This window comes from Gobio gobio (genome assembly GCF_949357685.1).
Source record: "Gobio gobio genome assembly, chromosome: 4".
In the NCBI taxonomy this organism is placed as follows: domain Eukaryota; kingdom Metazoa; phylum Chordata; class Actinopteri; order Cypriniformes; family Gobionidae; genus Gobio; species Gobio gobio.
Genome location: NC_137100.1, coordinates 4,770,343 through 4,792,516, shown reverse-complemented (window position 1 = coordinate 4,792,516; position 22,174 = coordinate 4,770,343). Strand labels below are relative to the sequence as shown.

The following is a 22,174-nucleotide window of genomic DNA, read 5'->3' as shown; positions in this document are numbered from 1 at the left end:
CACAATTATGAGGTAAAAAGCCAAGCTTTTAAGCGTTTAATTCTTCTGACTTTCTATGTCATCATTTTGACTTTTTAATCTTTTAATTTATTTTTAATTTATTAATTGAATTATGTCATAATCTAGGCTTTTCAGGTCAGAATTTTGATTTATCTCATAATTCTGTTTTTGTCAATTTTGACATGTCATACTGTAATTATGATTTTTGTAATCTCACAAATGTCATAATTTTGACTTGTCTCATAATTCTGATTTTGTCAATGTTGACTTGTCATACTGTAATTATGACTTTTTCATCTCACAAATATGTCATAATTTTGATTTGTGTCTCATAATTCTGATTTTGTCAATTTTGACATTATAATAATGACTTTTTAATCTCATAATTTTAACATCTCATAATTCTGATGTCTGACTTAATTCTGTCATAATTGCCTATTTATGTCATTATTTCAATTTAGTATGTCATAATTTTTATCTCATAATTATGATTTACCTGAGCATGATTATTTTTCTTATGTGGCGAAAATGGTCTTCCATAGAAAATATGTTGATGTAGACACACAATAATCATATGCAATAATTCAAATGCATGTATTTGTTTCCCTTTTGCCCTCATAGAAAACTATGGGAGCACATTTCCATCACATAAGAAAAAAAAACATGCTCTGGTAAATCATAAAAAATGAAAAAATTATGACAGACTAATTCATAAGAGATAAAAAGTCTAAATTATGACTTAAAAGTCACAATTATGAGGTAAAAAGCCAAGCTTTTAATCGTTTAATTCTTCTGATTTTCTATGTCATCATTTTGACTTTTTAATCTTATAATTTAGATTTTTTTAAATCTCATAATTATGATTTTTGTCATAATTTAGGCTTTTCAGGTCAGACTTTTGATCTCTCTCATAATTGTCATTGTCAATTTATTGTCAATTTTGACGTGTTATAATGTAATTATTACTTTTTTAATCTCACAAATATGTCATAATTTTGATTTGTCTCATAATTCTGATTTTGTCAATTTTGACATTATGATAATGCCTTTTTAATCTCATAATTATGACTGTCATAATTTTAACATTTCATAATTCTGATTTCTGACATAATTCTGTCATAATTGACTGTCATTATTTCAATTTAGTATGTCATAATTTCGGCTTTTTATCTCATAATTAGGATTTACCTGATCATGAGATCATGTCAAAAACTAGTCAAATAAATTATGAAAACACACAATTAAATGACTAAAACGTAAATAAAAATGGTTGGATAAAAACTTACCCAAAATATGAATAAAAACTATAACAGTATCTTTACTAAAATGTATTCATGACCTGGTTGGAGGGAGCAAAGACCCTTTGTCCAGACAGATGGTGTCCTCCTCCTCCGATGTGGAAAATCTTGAACACAACTGAAGGTGGAAATCGAGGACCTGCAAACCTGAACAGAAATTTGATATATAAAGGAGACCGGGGCAAGTTGTCACATTTTATTCCAGTAAATATTGGGTTTATTTTTGAAAGTCAGACACAAACATTACAGTACAGAAAACCCACTGAACATTTGAACACTAGCCTCGGTCTCCCTGCTTTATTAAAAATTGAAGGAATCATGTTATATGTGACCCTGGAGCACAAAACCAGTCCTGCGTCTCAAGGGTATATTTGAGTCAATAGCCAACAATACATTGTACGAGTCAAAATTATAAATTTTTCTTTTATGCCAAAATTCATTAGGATATTAAGATCATGTTCCATGAAGATATTTAAATTTCCTACCGTAAATATATAAAAAATGTATTATTAGTAGTAATATGCAGTGCTAAGGACTTTAAAAGGCGATTTTCTCAATATTTAGATTTTTTTGCACCCTCAGATTTTCAAATAGTTATATCTTGACCAAATGTTGTCCTATTATAACAAACCATACATCAATGGAAAGCTTATTTATCAGCTTTCAGATGATGTATAAATCTCGATTTCAAAAAATGTACCCTTATGACTGGTTTTGTGGTCCTGGGTCACATGTTTTCTATCCTGCAGCAAACAAACAGGTTGCAGTTATGATTCTAATAAGAGATGGACAGGCAATCTGATGCAATGTATGTGTGACACATTCTGGACAACAGAGAACTCTTTTTTAATATATAGTCTGCCTCATAATACTGCTTGGCAAGCGTCTGTATGAAATACACCTGAATCGGAGCTTGCACTTCAGACTGGGGTCTTTGAGGAGTTGGGCTTCTCTGGGACTGAGCTGATGCAGAACTGCTGAAGCCGGACACTGTTCCTGTGACACACACCGAAGTATTGCAATAAAAGACAGGTGCATATTTACCGTACCATAGGTATAGCAAACTTTTTTATTGCCTTTTTTCCATATCACGTGTTTTAGAAATCATCATAATGTCATTCAAAAGTGTAAACAATTGAGATAATTCACCCCTAAAATAAAGCAATAAGTCCCGTCAAGCCGGGGCTTCCAGTGAATTTATAACTGCTCATTAGGCCCGATGCTGTTAGCTGTTCTCTTTCATAGGTTCACTCGACGCTGCGTCACTTTATGTCGTAATGGGACGCCCTCTGGGTGTGCCGATTGTCTGAAGCCCTTATAGAATCACGCCAATTGATTGGCTGATGGCGTGCACGACGCCCCACTTGACGTAGTCACCTATATCAGCGCGCGCGCGCCATCTGCTCCTCAGATTTCTCTGCCTTCACGAAGCGGCCATTTCATGCCCTTCGGTTTTCGATTTTTCTGGCCCAAATTCTAAGGATTTTCAGTCGATATTTACCTCAGCACTTCAGCGACCGCGGATTGTGGAACTTTGTTCTCCTTGTGGTGAAGTGCAATGGAATTTCAACGTTGCCCACCGCCGTGCACTCGCTTCATCGCGATCGACGATCCCCACAGTAAGTGTGTTAAATGTCTGGGATTTCCTCACGCACGCGACGTGGTTCAGGGGTTCTCTAATTGCAAATACTGCGATAACCTCCTTCTCAAAACCCTCCGCTCGAGGTTTTTGAGAGGGAGTCTTCCGTTTTTCCCCGTCGCACTCCCGAGGCCGCGCAGGCCTCTCTTGGATCCGCGACCTGGGATTCGGATGTAGAGCTCGAGGATGTGGAGTGCGAGCAGACGGGCCTCGCCCTTTCTCTCCCTCTCTCCCCCGAGCACGTGCGCGGGACTCCGCCTGTGGAATACTCGCATGATTATCTCTGTCCCAGCCCGGAGGCACGCGATGCGGTTTCCTTCAGGCTGGAGGATGTCATCTTCACTGCAGCATCCGACTCTGAGGATTTCGGTGCTGCAAATACTGACGACGCTCTCCCGCCTAGCGGCCAGGAAGCGCGGCCATCAGCGGCATATGATGAGCTTGTGGATGTACTCGCGCGCGCTACACAGAAGCTCGCCATCGAGTGGCCGGATGAACCCCGCGAAGCTCAATCTTCTCGGTTGGATGAGAGATTCCTCAGCGGCCCTAATTGTAGGCATCCGCGGAGGAAGCTACCATTCTTCAGTGATCTACACAGTGAGATTTCCAGATCCTGGAAGCAGCCGTTCTCAGCCCACCTAACTAACGCGGCAGCCGCTGATTTTACCAACCTCGTGGGTTTTGAGAAACAGGGCTATTCCGCTATTCCCGCGGTTGAGGACACGCTGGCCACTCACCTCGCGCCATCTTCAGCTCCCTCGTGGAAGTCCCGCCCCCTTCTTCCCACTAAGCCGTGTAGGACCACTTCTGCCCTCATTGGCAAATCCTACATGGCGGCTGGTCAAGCTGGCATGGCCCTTCATACTATGGCCATTCTCCAGGCCTATCAGGCGGATGTGCTTAAGGAAATGGACGAGGGCACCGTTTTGACACCGGAAGCAGTGAAGGAGCTACGCAAAGCCACGGAGTTGCCGTTACGGGCTACTAAACACACAGCTCGCGCTGTAGGATTTCTCAGTCCGGATTGTTTGGGGAGGCGGTTAATACTGTGGTTGAGAAGTTCAGATCTGCAAAATCCCAGTCTGCCGCTCATAAGCAGTTCATGCCGAGGAGAACGAGGGACGCTCCTTCCCCCTCCCCCTCTCAGTCCAGAGATCGCCCCTCTTTCAGAAGAGAGTTTACCGCCAGGAGGAGCGACCAGAGTCATCCTCCACCCACCACGGTCTGGGGAGCTCCCGGTCGTCCATTTCCCCGTCAACGTCCTCACAGATGCATCGACCCAAAGCGGCCCAGCAAACCTTCTGCTTCGGCCACTTCGAGTTGCTCCTGACCCTCTGGTCAGAAAAAGGGGAGCTGCAGTTCCCGACCGGGGCTGGGTCAGACCGCGCAAGCGTTTCTGCCCGCCCTCCACCAGCTTTCCCTATCCAGCTCTGTCATTTCTGCCACCCAGCGCGCCTCGGAATACAGACTCTATCCTCGCCTTTTCCGGCGCTGAAGGAAGGAGACGCTGTTTGCTTTCTCCCCTCACGTCTGATTGGCTCACCATCCGCCGCTCGTCCAGACGGAGACACATCCGGTCTTCTCCGGGAAGCGGAGCGGCCCAGTCTTCCACTGCCTACTCCGTGCCAGGACGCCACGTGCTCTCCTCTGCGGATGGCCACACCCCCCTCAGAGGTCCAGCTCGACACGCTATCTCAGGTATGTCCACCGCACCTCACCATACCTCCCAGTTTGTCAAATTTCTTTCACGAGTGGAAGCTTTTGCCAGGGATATCATCCTGGGTCCTCCGCACGATTCAGTCAGGCTACACACTTCAGTTCTGTCGCAACCCTCCTCGCTTCAACGGGGTCACTCAAACGGTAGTAAAAAGCGCCTCTCAGGCTTCTGTGCTACAACAAGAGCTCTCTTCTCTCCTCCTAAAGGGGGCAATAGAGGAAGTTCCGGTAACAGAGGAGAAATGTGGCTTCTTCAGCCGTTATTTCCTTGTTCCGAAGAAAGACGGCTGTCTGCGTCCCATCCTGGACCTCCGCCGCCTGAACTTCGCCCTCTACAAAGGGAAGTTCAAGATGCCAACGCTCAAGACTATCTTGTCTCAGATACGTGCGGAGGACTGGTTTGTCACTATAGACCTGAGAGATGATTACTTCCATATTCAGGTTGTCAGACGACACAGGAAGTTTCTCAGGTTCGCCTTCAAAGGGAAGGCTTATCAATACAAAGTCCTTCCCTTCGGCCTTGCCCTGGCACCAAGGACGTTCACGAAGTGTATGGATGCTGCTCTGGCCCCGCTGAGGCTCCAGGGCATCCGTATTCTCAATTACCTGGACGACTGGCTCATTCTGGCCCACTCCAGGGAGTTAGCCTATCATCACAGAGATGTCGTTCTTTGACACGTTCAATATCTTTGGCTTGAGAGTGAACACCGACAAGAGCGTTCTTACTCCGGCTCAGCAGACCACCTTCTTAGGTGTTCGTCTGGATTTCGTTCCGATGCAGGCCCGTTTGGCCCCTGCTCGGATTTCCAGTATCACAACATGCTTGGTCCGCTTCAGGCTAGGCGATCATGTTTCTGTGGGTACGTGTCGCAGGCTCCTGGGTCTCATGGCCGCAGCTTCCCCGGTGCTTCCCCTGGGACTGCTCCATATGAGGCCCTTCCTCTGGTGGATGAAACGCTCAGGGGCTCGGTCAGCAGGATCGGCCCTTCGCCAATTGAAGGTGTCACGCGGCTGCTTTCGTGCCCTATCAATGTGGCGAGACCCTCTCTTTCTTCAGAAAGGGGTCAAGATGGGGGCTGTTTTCCATTGCCAAATGGTTACGACGGACGCCTCTCTTACCGGCTGGGGTGCGGTATTCGAGGGCAGACCAGCTATGGGGATCTGGGAGGGGGAATTTCTCCCCTGGCACATAAATTGCCTGGAGTTGAGAGCGGTATCCCTGGCCCTTCAACATTTACTACCCTCACTCAGGGGGCGTCATGTTATTGTCAGGACCGACAACATGGCAGCGGTGTCTCACGTAAATCGCCAAGGAGGATCACGGTCGCGCACCCTGGACAGGCAAGCGCGCCGCCTCCTCCTGTGGTCTCAGGACAAGTTTTTGTCCCTGAGAGCAGTCCATGTACCCTAAACCTCGCTGCAGATTATCTGTCGAGACAGAAGCTCCAGTCGGGGGAATGGATGCTGAACCCTCAAACTGTGTCACAGATTTGGGAGATGTTCGGGAAAGCGGAAGTGGACCTCTTTGCCTCGAAGGAGTCGTCCCAGTGTCGGCTCTGGTTTTCTCTGAGCTCTCCGGCCCCGTTGGGGATAGATGCGTTTGCGCATCCATGGCCCAATCTGAAACTCAATGCGTTCCCGCCCATCAAGCTGATTCCGGCGGTTCTGTACAGAGTAAGGGAGAGTGAGGCCAGCCTCCTGCTGGTGGCTCCACACTGGCCATCCCAGACTTGGTTCTCGGAAATGATTCTCCTCCTGAACTCCTCCCCATGGGAGATACCGGTCAGGAAGGACCTTTTGACACAACTTCAGGGCAGGATTTGGCATCCTCACCCGGAGATTTGGAAGTTGTGGGTATGGCCCATCAAGGGCCAACGACTCTAAACACTGGTCTTTCTGCGGACGTTCAGGAGATCATTGCTAATGCGAGAGCCCCCTCCACAAGGAAGCTCTATTCCTCCAAGTGGAGGGTGTTTGAGTCGTGGTGCTCGACTCATGCAGTAGATCCAGTTAACTGCCCGGTTGGTTCGGTTCTGGAGTTCCTGCAGGAGAAGTTTGCTGCTGGAGCAGCGGCCACCACCCTTCGGGTCTATGTCGCAGCTATCGCTACCGGTAGGGAGTCGGCAAGCATAGATTGGTTTCATCTTTCATGCGAGGGGTTAGGCGCCTGAGACCAGCACGCTCCCCTGGTATTCCCTCTTGGGACCTCTCCGTGGTCCTTGAAGGGCTAACTTTGGCTCCATTTGAGCCTCCTCGTGCGCTGATATAGGTGACTACGTCAAGTGGGGCATCATGCGCGCCATCAGCCAATCAATTGGCGTGATTCTACGTATAAGGGCTTCAGACAATCGGCACACCCAGAGGGCGTCCCATTATGTCATAAAGTGACGCAGCGTCTCGTTCCCTACTCAGAGAACATAGGTTATGCAAGTAACCTGAGACGTTATAAATTCACTGTAACCCAAGGCTTCACAGGGCCTATTGTTTTTATTAAACGGCTACCTGTCACAATATAAAAATTACAGCCAAAATATATGTCAATGCAACTTTCATGAAGTAAAATCACTAAAAAGCCTTCTATGGTTGGGCAATATGTCCCTAAATTTGCAGTTGATGATGTTTACAATAAAACATCGCGATGGTCGATGATAGTAATTTACTAGGCCTATATCTCTTTACATAAATACTTCTACTTTAAAAATGTAATTTTGTTATTTTACTAACCCATGTTTTGTATGTGAATGCTGTTTCAAGTGAATATTACCACAGGAGTGAAGCACAACGCTTTGTTTAGCCTACAAAGGAAATAAATTAGCAGTTAAATGTTAGCCTACATCGCAGACATGAAAACATGGATTTCATGCCGAATAGAGATAGGCTGAGCCCAATTTAAGATTTGCGAGCTTTTTATTCTGTTTTGCGATATGTTCAACCGATTTTCCGTTCATTTTAACAATAGGCCTATCCATTGTATCCCAATGGACATGGACATCTCGTTTCTTTTCCAAAATCTTCACTCGCGTCGCATTTTCACAGGGGATTATTAACGTTTCTTGCTTTCGTTTGCTTATAATTAAGTCTATTACAACTATTCACATCCTTTACTGTGGTAAAGTATAGAAAACACTGTCGGAGTAGGACGAATTCCTTTTTACGTCAAATTTTATTTAACAGTTTGTTTTTGTTATTAAACTTGGTAAGGCACATCAAGTTTATTTGAATAGCACATCACACACACAAACACACACACACACACACACACACACCGGTGATTTTAGTTTCGTTTTCTCTGGCAGTGAATAATCAAACATTGCCTAAATGTCTTGACCCGGTCCCTGTGGAAGATAAAATTCGCTCTTCAGACCTTGGCTTTTACAACAAGTGTTGCTTAACATCGCGATGGACGGGCACAACCCTTCCGCTGGAAAAATAGTCCCTGACCATGAACAGCAACCACTGATCTATATTAAAAGCAGTATATGTAAGATTTTTGGATTCAAATATCCAAAAACCACTAGCTATATATTTTGTTGACTTGTGTACTCACATTATCACAAATGTTTTCAAGAATGTTTAAATCCAGAGAAATTAGCAATTTTAACCACGTGTCGCCATATGACATTTTACAATCTGGTTTTCTTGATTTACCACGATTTTACCATGCCTAATATCGATCTAGCTTAGTGTGCAACAAGTGTCTCATAGTAGCCGCCGAACGTACGCACAGAATAGCATTATAACATAACTTTAACACACTCAAATGTTTAGAATTATTTATTTCAGTCTTAAGGCCTGTTCACACAGGACGATTTTTGCGTGTGTTTATTGTCGACGTTTAACGCCTCGTGACTAAACAAAGGGCGTCAATGTGAGTGTGCACACCAACGCGCAAAACGCCACGCATAAAAGTGTAATTTTTAAAAAAACTCCTCGGTTTGTTTTTTATTTTGGTGCGGCGCGTTAAAAACTGGCCGACCAATGAGATCAGCGCTTTTGGTAACGTGCCTGGAGCTGCTGAAGTTACAGTAAAACATGACTGGGTGGCGCTCAAGCACAAAACGGTCTTGCCAAGCACACATTGTTACGACAAAGAAGTAGTAAGTAGACAAAGAAGAAGATGAGCTGCTAATGCTGCTTGCTAGTTAGCAAAAAGTGTGTGAATGGTTTTGGCCATAGACATAATATATCTATGGTTATGGCAAGCACATAAATACTGTCTCTCTTCATCTTCTGTGTGATAAGCGAGTGTCAGAAGCGTAAAGTGCCGCAGCACCACCTTGTGTACCGGGAGCGCATCTACTGAATTTGCACGTTCACTCGGCGCATCGCCAGTGAAAATCACTTGGGTGTGAACACTCAAGACGCGCCAAAAAACGTCACGAAAAACGCTGGCGATAAGCGCGCGATATTCGTCCCGGTGTGTACAGGCCTTTATGAATATGACATTTTTCACATTTTTAGCAGTTGATGACGTGAACTGTGACGTGACACTGAAAAGTCTAATCACACTGGTGTGATTCTATGCTTTAAATGTAAAATTATTATTATTATTACTATTATTATTATGATTATGTCTTTTGAAAGCCATATTAAAATCCATTTGGCTCAAATATCTGATGGGAACTCACAGCTGAGCGCACAGTATTCATCAGGAGCCTGAAGATCCGTCTGTCCCTACACGATCTCCAGTATGACTGAATTCTTCTGGCACAATTCTCATAAATCTCCATTCTGACAGAGAAAGGATCTTTCTGCATTTTAGAATCAATGTTCTCTGATATTATTTGGTGTTTATGAAGTTTAGAAAGTATCAACCTCTCCTCCATAACAATCACACACACACTCACTGGCTGACTGACTGACACACAGACAGAAGTGCTGCTGTAAAACTGGCCTTGATGTTTGTTGTCAGAAACTTGTCTGTAGTGGTTGCTAGGAAACCAGTTAAAGAGTTTCAGCTAAGTTGCACAATCTAAATTTCCATTATGGAAACTTTCCTTCTTACAAACAAAATAATATATCCGTCTGGACCCAGGAATTATTAATATTTTTTTTAATTTAGTATTTTTTAATGTCATTAGAATAAGAAACAATTGGGAAAAAAAAACATTTTTGAAAAATGATATTTTATGTTATGATATGTCCTCTGTAGTTGACACCAGGACTCAGTTGTTTAAAAAATAAAATGACATGAAATTGCATATAGGCAAAAACAATGGGATTTATTTTTAATTCACCAATCAATTTTTAGGTTTCAAGTTTTTTTTTTAAACAAACTTTGTTTAAATATGATTCTGAACTATGTTATGAAAGATATAATGAAATGCATTGATATACCATTTTACTTTATGAAATATGTGGGTAAAATGGCCATACTTGGATTTTCCCATTCAATACAATGTATCTATACACTGCATCTAATTTGCATAGTAATGTGTTCTTGGTGCAAAATGTAATGAAAAAAGAAGTGTAATAATGGGAGTAATAATTGGCAACATTTTCATAATAATATATATTATTTCATAGGAAAATTGAAATGTAATTGCTTTCCCTATTCACTTGTAATGTCTCCAGAATGCCTGATAAACATGATTTAAGTCCTGGCGTCTCTACAGTGGACATTTATGAAATCAATGCCCTGTTCTGTAACAGAAAATCATATTTTGATTAGAAACCCCTTAACATTTTTCTGAGATGTTGATTTATCACAAACAATTTGAAAATTAATCCGATTTAAATTATAATAAAAAAATATTATCATATTTCCATAAGAGTGCTAAACATTATTGTCAGCCGTATTTGAAGACCAAGAAGTTGTTGTTGTCCTGGGGAAACCTCCAAACATTTGGTATCTCTGCAAAGCCCCGAATGTGCTCTTTACAGGACATCCAGACTGTGACATGGGACATGTATGAGGTCAGAGAAATTCCCTAAAATATAACGTCCACTACAGTGGACAAAAGTTTATTCTTGGGTCCCAGGAGTATATAATAAATGTATGTGTAAGCGTTAAACCATTTATGGATATGATTAAAAAACATCCGATTAGTCAACATATATTTTTAACTGCAGTACGCTTCCTGAACACTAGATGGCGGAAAAACTCTGCTAATGCCTCAAATCAAAACATAATTGTGTTTATAGCCTATTTTTGAGTCACTTGGGACGTAAGCTGTGGTGTTGATTAAGATCGGACAATGGTCTAAGCTTTAATAATAATTATTAGACAAACCCTCAACAAAAAAATGATTAATTACTCCTTAACTTTATCACTAATTGACTATGAATACAATAGAATAATTAAAAACGCATGGATTGCACAACAAAATAAAATTACATTAATTATTACACAGCTCTGTGGAATACTTGATTCTGATTGGTCACTCGCGCCGCTCATCCGGGTTCTACGAGTTAACTTGACCGGTACTACTTATGCTTAACGTGTCACTCCGCTATCATTGACTGTCTGGCGCCATCTTGTGACTGAGAAACACTAAACCACCACGGGTTACAATGGAAGACTTCAAGGGTTTCACGGCCAGAACTTTACTTTATAAAGTTATAAATATAGATATTTTTCTTACACAAACGCATTGATTCGCTTCAGAAGGTCTTTATTTACCCCCCAGAGCCGCGTGGAGCAGTTATTTGACGGAAATTTTTTATGGACTTCAAAAACAGAGCTACAATCACTGCTATTATAAAGCTTGGATTAGCCAGGATTTAATATAACTCAGATTAATATTTTTTAATATTTCAGATTGTATTCATCTGAAAGAAGAATGTCATACACACCTAGGATGACTTGAGGGTGAGTAAATCATGGGCTAATTTTCATTTTTGGATGAACTATCCCTTTCAGCATTAATTTTTCAACATATATGATTCAAGATTCAAGATTCAAGAGTTTTATTTGTCACATACACAGTTATATACACAATATACAACTGGCAGTGAAATGTAAACAGGTCCGCTCCATGGACAGTGCAAATAACAGTTACAAGAAATTAAAATAGAAATAGAATAAAATTAGAATAAAAAGTATTAACATAAGTAGAATTATAAATAAATCAAGTAAAGATAAAAATAGGAAATAAGATAAAATAAAAATATAAAAAATATGTGGATATGATAAGTGAGATAAACTGTAGACTTAAAAATAAGTGGTTAACATAAAATATATATATATATGTATATATAAAGAAGTATAATGTGCAAGGTTTATTACAGGTTGTTACGCAGTAACAATAGGAAAGTAAAGTGCAGTGCAATTGCAGTATGTGGATGTTAATGTTAAAAAACCGTATGTTTATGTGTGTGCGGGGGTGAAGTGAAGTCACGTGACTGAGTTCAGGAGTCTGATGGCCTGGGGGAAGAAACTCCTCCTGAGTCTTTCAGTCTTTGCCTGAATGGTGGTATGGTGGTAAAAACAAGGTAAAACAAAACAAGGTAAAAACAAGGATATGGTGGTAAAAACAAATATGTACAGCAATAGATAAAGGCTTAAAGCAGTTTGGAACTGTTTTTCTACGCGGAAGCTTTGCGTAAGAGCTAATAAAATATTTAAACTCTAGACAATATTTTGTGTCTAATTTACTTGAGACAAGTAGCCATGTAATAAGCGGGATAATGTACATCCAGCTGGTTTTTATAACAAAATAAACCACGACAGAGTGATCAGGACCCCTCCCTTTCATAAGCAATTAATAAATAAGTTAATAAATACATTTAAAAAACCTGAACCGAAGACGAGATTAATGTTGTGCACATCAACAAACAATATTCTCCATACTTAATCATTATTTAACTCTAAATAATTGCAATTAATCACATCTAACATAAAAGTTTATTACATAATATGTTTTTAAATATTATATATAATGTATCATATATATTTTAAAAAACATATAACAAACTTGTATGTTAGATGTGATTAATAATCGCTATTAATCGATTTGACAGCACTAAAATAAATACATACATAAATAAAATAAAAAAAATTCTATTGCAAAATTATTATTAGAAATTGTTTGTAATTTCTGCAATGTTTTCTACATTATGCCCTAATGCTGTTGAACAGATTTATGCCAAAAAATAAGTATATTTGAAGGCTGTAGTTGCACGTTATGAACTGTAGATGGAGTCAGCGCACAGAGTCTGGTCGCGGCGCTCAATGGAGCAGAAGAAGAAGAAGACGACGGGAACATGTACAAGGTGAGAATGAAAAACTTCAGCCGGTCCTTCATTTCGTGACTGTGATCCTGCGAATACACTCATAACGCGTTTAATACACTCACAACGCGCTATTCAGTCGTAAACACACACCTGCTTTGATTTCAGGTCCGTTCAGTTTATTGTGAAGATGATCATGCTTGTTTTTGAGCTTTAAAAAGGCGTTTGAGGACAGGAAATACAAGGACACTACAGAATATATAAAACAAAATTAATTATTTAACTTGTTTAAATGAAGAAATTATCCTATCTGCTATTTTAAGATGCTCTAATTATGTAGACTTGGTTTATTGCTTAAAACTCGTAGTTTTCTGAGTGTTATCAGTAAAAGTTCAGTCTGTCTTTATTGACTGTGACACTGTTTGTGCTGAAAGTGTCAGATGACATTAGAGGTTATAACGCTTTATAAATCTCACATTTATAGCAGGTCAACGGTTTTATCCAACGATTAAGATATACGATTGGACACGAGATGGCAATAAAACACCGTTAATCCGAGAAAGAAACTAAAAGCGATGTTTTGATGGTGGTTTAACTCTATTATGAGGGCACCACTGATATATACAGGTCAAAAGATTAGAAACATTACTATTTTTACGTTTTAAAAAAAGTCTGTTTATCAAGACTGCATTTATTTGATCAAAAAATGCAGAAAAAGCTAATATTGTGAGACATTACCATTTAAAATAATGGTTTTGTTTTTGAATGTATTTTAAAATGTAATTTATTCCTTTATTGGAACCTGTGATACTTTTTTGTCAGGATTTATTGATGAATAAATAGTTAAAAAGGACAGCATTTATTCAAAATAGAAACATTTGCTATCATTTATCAATTTAACACATCCTTGCTGAATAAACATTAATTTATTATTGATTGTTTCAATAGATTTATATTTTAAATAAATGCTTTTTTTCTTTTTTATTCATCAAAGAATCCTGAAAAAAAGTATCACAGGTTATAAAAAATATCATAAATCATCATATTATGATTTGTGAAGGATCATGTGACACTGAAGACTGGATGCTCAATTCAGCTTTGATCACAGGAATACATTATATTTTAAAGTATATTAAAACAGAAAACCCTTATTTTAAATTCTAATAATATTTCACAATATTACAGTTTTTTTCAGTATTTTTGATCATATAAATGCAGCCTTGATGATCAGAAGAGACTTCTTATATATATATATATATATATATATATATATATATATATATATATATATATATATATATATATATATATATATATATATATATATATATATATATATATATATCTTCCAAACTTTTGACCGGTACTGTATATACAGTATATATAATTTAACTAGATCAGTGTATGAGAGCAATTTTAAAAAGTGATATTTAAAAATATATATATATATATTGATTAGGAATATTTCCTTTTGATAACATGAACCTAAAAATAATATCTTTATATATACTCAAAATTACAAAACATATACTTGGAGTACTGAAAATGTGAAAACAATGACTTTAAACAATTGTATTACACTTAATGTTATTTAAGTATTATTTCTATACTATAATAGTATTTATGTTTTGAATTAGCTTTTTATTTTTATAATTTTAGTCATTTTTTTATGTTTCTATTTAGTTTTAGTTTGATTTCAGTGTTAGTTTTAGCAATTTTACTTCTTCAACTTTAACTTATTTTATTTTAGTTAGTTACCAAGGCAGCATTTCTATTTTAGTTTTTTCATCTATTTATACTTTTATCATAATTTCAATTAACATAATTTTAATTGGCTTTAGTTGACAATAACACTGATGACTGACTGAATATGAAACAAACACCAATTGCTACAATAACAGAATTACCAAGTTTAACCTGTAAAAAAATATCATATTTAATATTTTATATAAAAGATATATTTTACAAAACATGTTGGACTCTAAAACTGCAAGAAAATCAAAGCCAAAAATCTGAACAAGTTGTGTTCCAAATTTTAGGTTGATATCTCAAAAAATGAGCTTTCAGTCAGATTTTGTTTGGGTGCAATACCAAACTTTTTAACTAAATGACATCCAAGCTCCATTTTTTACCATATAAGGGCGCCTGCATTTCCTAATTTTCATACAATTTATGAAGTAGACATCCTATTCAGAAGTAGTATGGGAAGTTTGATATGAATTCAACCTCTAATAAACACATAAAAAGAACATGTATGTGCGTTATAGCTAGCCGCCACATCACAAATAGAGAATCTATAATTTTTTTTCTTTATATTAAAACATTTTCAGACCTTTTTTTCTCAAAAAATTTAATGGATGTTATCTTTTGAACTCTTGGCATGAAAACAAAAAGGTTTCTACCCCAATCTATCGTTCATGATTTTTTCTGTTCATCGCTATTTCAAAATAAAGGTCTGAACGCCTTTTGAGTATGAAAATATTCTTGTTGCAAAATTATTGCTCCTCTGTAATATATTTTGAAAAACAGGGTTAGCAAATATGAAAACTAGAGTTTGTAAGCTTTCAAATGATATGTAGTTTGCCAAGATAAGTTTATATGTAGTATAGGATATTACGGGTTTAAAATGCAATGGATGTGGGCCGATGGCGTTCACTAAAAATCATTTATTCACCCAAGTTGTTCCAAAACTGTATGAGTTTCTTTCTTCTGCTGAACACAAAAGATGATATTTTGAAGAATATGGGTAATCAAACAGTTGATGGACTTTAATAGTATGAAAAAAGAAGAAGAAAGAAACTCATACAGGTTTGGAACGACATGAGTGTGAGTAAATGACAGAATTTTTCTTTTGGGTGAACTATCCCTTTAACTTTATACTTAACATGTATCAATTGCAGTGGTATTAATTTCTCATACGCATCCTGAGTGTGCGAAGGGGAAATAGACGTGAATATCAAGAGAATCAAAATATAACCCGTTTGTGTGTCTTCAACACCCGTATATGAAATGATCTGACCTCCACTTTCTGATATTGTGTCCCTCATTAAATCCCTCACAGTTTCAGACATGAGGGACCTTGAATGTGTTCAAAACAACTGTGTGTGGGTTTGAGTAAATATGTGTCTGTGTGCATGAAACATTCTGTGTGTGTTGAGTGAGTACAGAGCGGACTGTCTGCAGATAAAGAAGCCGTTGTGAAGTTCTGCAGTGTTTTGTGTTATAGCATGGGGGTTTGTGTATCAGGACATTCCCTCCGACCGGTTCATTCATGCTCTCTGTTCTGTTGTGACAGGTTGGAGGGGTTGCAGGACTCTCTGGAACTCTGGGATTGATCTCAGCTTCTGTTCTGGCCGCCACCGCTGATGACAAACCCAGCACTACTTTGAGTGTAGATGAGGTACTTTTTATAGACTTCTCAGGGTCACATTTTAACCCTAAAATCAACAAAACAGACAAAAAAATGTGTGTTTTTATGACAATTCAAATAAAAATATTTGAACATCATAGTATTTGTTGTACTGCCTTTAATTCATGATTTTGATTTTTTTTTTAAAAACAGTGTATTGTTTCTCTGTAATGAGAATCACCATAGCATTTAGAAAAGCTCAGGATGCATTACGGTAATTAGAATTGGGGGTGAACTGGCATGAAAATAAATGTCAAAATACAAAAAAATGATTAATAGTCATATGAAACGGGCATAGTTTTCATCATGAAAAAAAAATAATTTCGTATTATTTCCTTTGACTGTCGGGTGAAATTTGACAGAACCTGATTGATCTCTCCTTCTTATAGTTCAACGTTAAGGAAATGGTCATTTTTACATTAACATAGCTTTTTGTGCAGATGAGGTATTTTTAAAAACTTCACAGTAGCTGCGTTTCCATTACAGATTTGCGCAAAACTTTTGCAATATTTTCTAAATGTCGATCAAAAACGATTGCTAAATGACAGCATTTCCATTAGCAGCATTCATGCGACTAAAACTTATTTTTTTCCACTCGTGATAGGTCATTCCAAAAATTATGCCACCTATGTTGTTAGGTTTGTATATCCCATCCACCACACTAGCCATTATTTTTAATGGAAGGAGACGTGTGTGTTATCCAAGCATTAATGGCAAGGAAAGCCCCTTATACTTGAGCGGCCACGTATGAGGTGTTTGTGGGTGTTTCTCCCTCATATGCTTCAAGGTCTTCATGATAATGTGGCATTTCTGTGTTTAGAATCCAGTATTCCTGTCATTCTATTGTCTTTTATGAGTTTAATAAAGAACTCTTTCTCGTCTTCTGTCCAAACATACTAAACATACCAAACATACTTCTGTCCTAACCTAACCTAACCTAACCTAACCTAACCCATCAGTAAAGAATGATAGACTTTTACGCACGCCTGGTTATTGTGACGCATTGCCACATATACTGTAGAAGAGCAAAATGTTTGAATTTCTTTTACCACTTCGTTATTTTGGCTTGGAATTTCGTTTGTTGGAAATATTAACTGAATTTAGAAATGCTTTTGAAATGAAAAACATTGCGTTTAATAAACAAAATATATTTTAAAAATGAAGTCAGCGTTTGGAGTGCATGCAAAATAATATGTTGCCTGAGTCCACGGCCTTTGTTATTGTGAGTGTACACAAATAAAAGTAGACAGTTTATAGTTTATAATTATATCTTGCACTTATCTGTATGGCAAAAAATGACGGAGTATTGTGAGTTGTTTCCGCTTTCATAAAGGAAAAAATCCATCAGAAGGCGCCGACGCATTCATCGGCCATGGGTTAAAGAAAACGTAGCCTACTTAGTTTCACTGTTAGGCTATGTTTAAATATTAGCCTATAATATTATTTAAAAAATGTCATATGTTTATTATGAAAAGTGAGCAGTATAAGCAGAGTAAGATAGGCTACATCATAAGATGCGCAATATGTCTGGAGACATGGGGTTAGGCACGATTCATTGAGTTTTATTTTCTAGAAAGTCTTTAAAATTAATTTCATTTTGTATAAATTGTATTTTAATTTTGATCAATGTTTCATCAACTAATTGCCTGTATATTTAATAAATAAGAAGTAAACAAAGATCGTCTGGAATGGATTGACGTGCGTAACTGCCATGTTTCCGCGGTCTCTGAGTAAGGCTGAAACTATAGCGTCTTTCTGTTTTAATAAATTCTTGACTATATGTCTTAATTACAGTAGGCCTATAGTTATGATATTTGTGGCTGCACCGGGGTCTGTCATTACTAGGTTAAAGTTACGCCACTGCCCTTATTAGGAGAAAATATATGTCGTTTTAACGACATAAGATCTCGTTATTACGAGAAAAGATTTTGTTAAAACACATAACATCTCGTTATTACGACATAATTGAGTAAAGAAAATATGTTTGTGGCAGCAGTGCGTCACCGTACCAGGTGACCTGTAAATGCGGAAAAACTGTTTCCATTGCAGTTTTGCGAAAATATCCTCCTCATGCGAGGGAAACTTTTTTGCGATATATGGGAGTTTTTGCGAAATTGACGTGTTTCCATTGGGCGTATTTTCAATTCGCAATTTCAATTTGCGCAATTTAAAAGGTTATGGAAACGCGGCTAGTGTCAGTTTTACATAAAGTAAATTAAGCCAGAATTTTTGCATTTTAATGCCAATATTTGAACACCGTAGTATTTGTCTAAATTCATGCTGATTTCAGTAACAAAAAAACATTGCATTGTGGTATTTTTACTCTATTGCATACATGAGAAATTACAAAAAAAACAATAAAAAGTCTGGATGCGTTACGGTAATGAGAGAAAATGTGCTTAATAATGTCAAAATAAAGTAGGTGTAGTTTTTTTCATGCAAAATATAATTTCATATTTTTTATTTTAACTTTAGGGTGAAATTCGACCCGAATGTGTTCGACACTACCTGAATGATCTGTCCTTATAATCTGTATTACAAACAAGAGTTTAACATTAAACTCAAAAGTAAAATGTCTGGATTTGTTACGGCAATGAGAGGAAAATGTACTTAATTGTCATGAAAATAATGTCAAAATGCAACAAATCGTCAAAAACTAGTCCTGAAGCAGGCATAGTTTTCTTCATGAAAAATATAATTTCATAGTTTTTCCTTTGACTTTGTGGTCAAGATGTTCCAGATGTTCCCTAGAACCTGAATGATCAACATTACAAACCAGAGTTTAAAGGGGTGATGAATTGAGAAATCAACTTTCCCTTGAGCTTTTGATATATAAAAGGTCATAAGAATATCCTGTAGGGTTCAGAGCTGAAAACGTCCTTGTTAGTCAAAGAAAAGCTTTTATAGACACCAGGCCCAGAAAACGAGAGCTCTCAGAGTGTGGTGAAGCACCGCCTCAACAGAAGAAAATCAACGCCTGATTCTGTAGCCCTGCCCAACGATTCGTGCCTGACATGACATAGGCCTACATAGAACTAAACCGCATCGAACTTCTAAGCAATAAACATACCGCATAAGCTTCATTCGGATTCCAATATTATGAATGCATGGATGAACTTTATTTTTAATGAATATCCAGCTCACGTGGGGAAGACATTGCGCGTCTGTTCCTTCATTTCACCGCGGATTCGTTTGTAAACAAGAGACTGGATTTGCAGACAGGTTGAGATTAACGTTACAAATTGACGAATTGAAGCAACACACTAATGTGAGTAAAACATGTTTTTTATATGTGATAGTATTGCATTGTTACAGATCGTATTGATTATGTGTACGTGTCTAACTGAACATACATTAGCACACTGTCACAGGCTGAAGAATCCTTTATTTGTAGTGTTGTTGGTTCATTGCGATTCGGGATCAGACTCGGACGTCCCGGGGCTATGTGTTTTCCAGACGGGCTACCAAAACGTAAGCCTGGCCTGCTGACGGGCTATCTTAAATAGTGGAATAACATTCCTTTCTTGATGTGCGTTCACTCTCTTGACTTGATATTTGAAGGGCGCGCGTGTGTGTGTGTGTGTGTGTACAGTTTGCGGTTATATCCACCGATCGGGCAGGCCAAGTAATATAAAATAACATTCCAATCAATCACGGGTGGATGAGAGATGAATCATTGTGTTTGTTTGATAAAGATATTTTGTGAGCCCTGTGGGCGAATCATTCCGGTTGCCGTTTCCCCACACGCTTTCAAAACAATTCCCAATTCAGAGGAGCTGAAGCTCATTAAATATGCAAATCTTATCCAATCCTAGTCGTGGGCGTTTACTTCCAAGTCTTCAGTGCAGCACGCCCATAAAAACCGAGCGTTTTTCAGAGAGCCTCAAAACCAGGGCAGAGAATGGCCTGTTACTTATTCATTATGATGTTTCTGAATGTAAAAAACACGCGAACGTCATCAGCTGACCTCAGATAACAGTATAAAAATTTTAAAAAAGCCAGTTCATGACCCCTTTAATGTTACGGAAATGATGGTTTTCTAACATATCACAACTTTGTTTCGTAGCTGTCTCTCTACACGAGGCCGCCGCAGCAGAAGATCCAGTATGTGGAGCCTGAGAAAGGGTCGGTGGAGGAGAGCGTTTCCACACTGAGAAAGCTCGTCGAGCCGTATGCCAGCTGGTGCCAGGTACAGCCTCCGCTAGATTAACACCAGCACACTCACCTCGCGTCATACACAGAGCTGCTTTTGTGCACCGATTAACTGTAATCAAGCTCGGCTTGATCAGGATGCTCACTCACACGGTCTCTGTCCTAGTTCTATAATCACAAGATAGTATTGAATTTGTGCACTGACCAAAACAGTATTTTTATTGTTATTGGAACAGTATATTTATGCATTAAACTCATGGCATAAGCGTGCAGTAGTTGCAGCATGTTGGCTAATCTGCTCTGCATGGCTTTTCTATCTCCATTTCATGACAGAATATGTTCCTAATTATTATCTACAACACCATAAACGCTCTATAATCATCATGTACAATCACTAGAATAAATCAATCATTTACAACACCAATCAGCCAGGATATCGCACAAAATCCAGTCCAGATCATGTATAATATCATTTATTTTTTTGATTTTGGGATAAAATATAGTTCAGTTTTTTTGTAAAAAAAAAATTATGTAATGTCACAATGTAATATTAAAGGGATAGTTCACCCAAAAAATGCATCTGTCCGTCAAATAACGTGCTCCACGCGACTCCGGGGTGTTAATAAAGGCCTTCTGAAGCAAATCGATGCGTTTGTGTAAGAAAAATATCCATATTTAAAAATGTATAAACAAAATTTCTATGGCTTTGCATCAGCCGGCCCCGTGCCATCACTTCCGGCGAATAAGGTCAAAATACCGCCGCGATCATGGATATATACATAGATTCCTCATTAGTGCCTGCGCGGATCGGTCGAATGAGGCATCTACGTTTATATATCTTTGATCGCGCCGGTATTTTGACCTTATTCGCCGGAAGTTATGGCGCTGGGAATACTAGATGACATTCATCTGATAAAAGGTAAAAAAATAACATAAATACTATTGGGTTTCTCGCAGAAACCGATCATTTCGTGTCTTAAGACATCAATGTGTCGCCACGAGCCGCATGGTTTAAAATGGATTCATATCTCTGTGTGCTCTCATACTCTAAAATATCCCCATTGACATGCATTATACGACTGACAAACTGCAACGGTTGGAGTTAAAAATCTTCATTTGTGTTCTACTGAAGAAACAAAGACGCTACATCTTGGATGCCCTGGGGGTAAGCAGATAAACATAAACATTTCGTTTTTGGGTGAACTATCCCTTTAGTATCATTATTATTTGTCCTAAAACTGGATCTATTTTAGGATTAAATGAGATGCAAATATGTTTAACTTAACTAAAACAATTTATTACACTCATACTAGATTATAATATTGGTAGAAAAATCAGTAACACTTTATAATAAGGATTCATTTGTTGTTACTTTTAACATGTTTTAATAATGTAGTTAACTAATTAAACCTTAACGTAAAGTGTTACCGAAAAATCTTGAGCCCAAAAAAAAGAATTATATATATATATATATATATATATATATATATATATATATATATATATATATATATATATATATATATATATATATATATATATATATATATATATATATATATATATATATATATTATTAGGGATGCACGTTATTATCGGCGCGACATCGGAATCGGCTGATAAACGCTTTAAAATATAAAAATCGGCATCGGCTGATAGGAAAAATTACGCCGATTTGCCTTGCCGATATGATAACGTGTTGATATGAGCCTGCAATAACTCACGTATGCAAGGACTGCTATAGCGATAAGATCATGTCAGCCGTGTGGTCATTCTTGAAGTGAAAAC

At 38.1% G+C, this 22,174-nt stretch overlaps 1 protein-coding gene across 2 annotated transcripts in view; it reads left to right on the top strand.

The window, feature by feature from the left end:
- Positions 1–12,810: 12,810 nt before the first annotated feature.
- Positions 12,811–22,174, top strand: part of apooa (apolipoprotein O, a) — a 43,137-nt gene continuing 33,773 nt past the window's right edge. The window contains exons 1-3 of one of the 2 annotated variants that reach the window (XM_079815437.1): positions 12,811–12,867; positions 16,121–16,225; positions 20,301–20,423. In XM_079815437.1, the coding sequence (XP_079671563.1) occupies positions 12,859–12,867; positions 16,121–16,225; positions 20,301–20,423 (237 nt within the window). In that variant the 5' untranslated portion in view covers positions 12,811–12,858. The remainder of the gene's footprint in view (positions 12,868–16,120; positions 16,226–20,300; positions 20,424–22,174) is intronic. The other variant, XM_079815438.1, reaches the window with a different exon arrangement.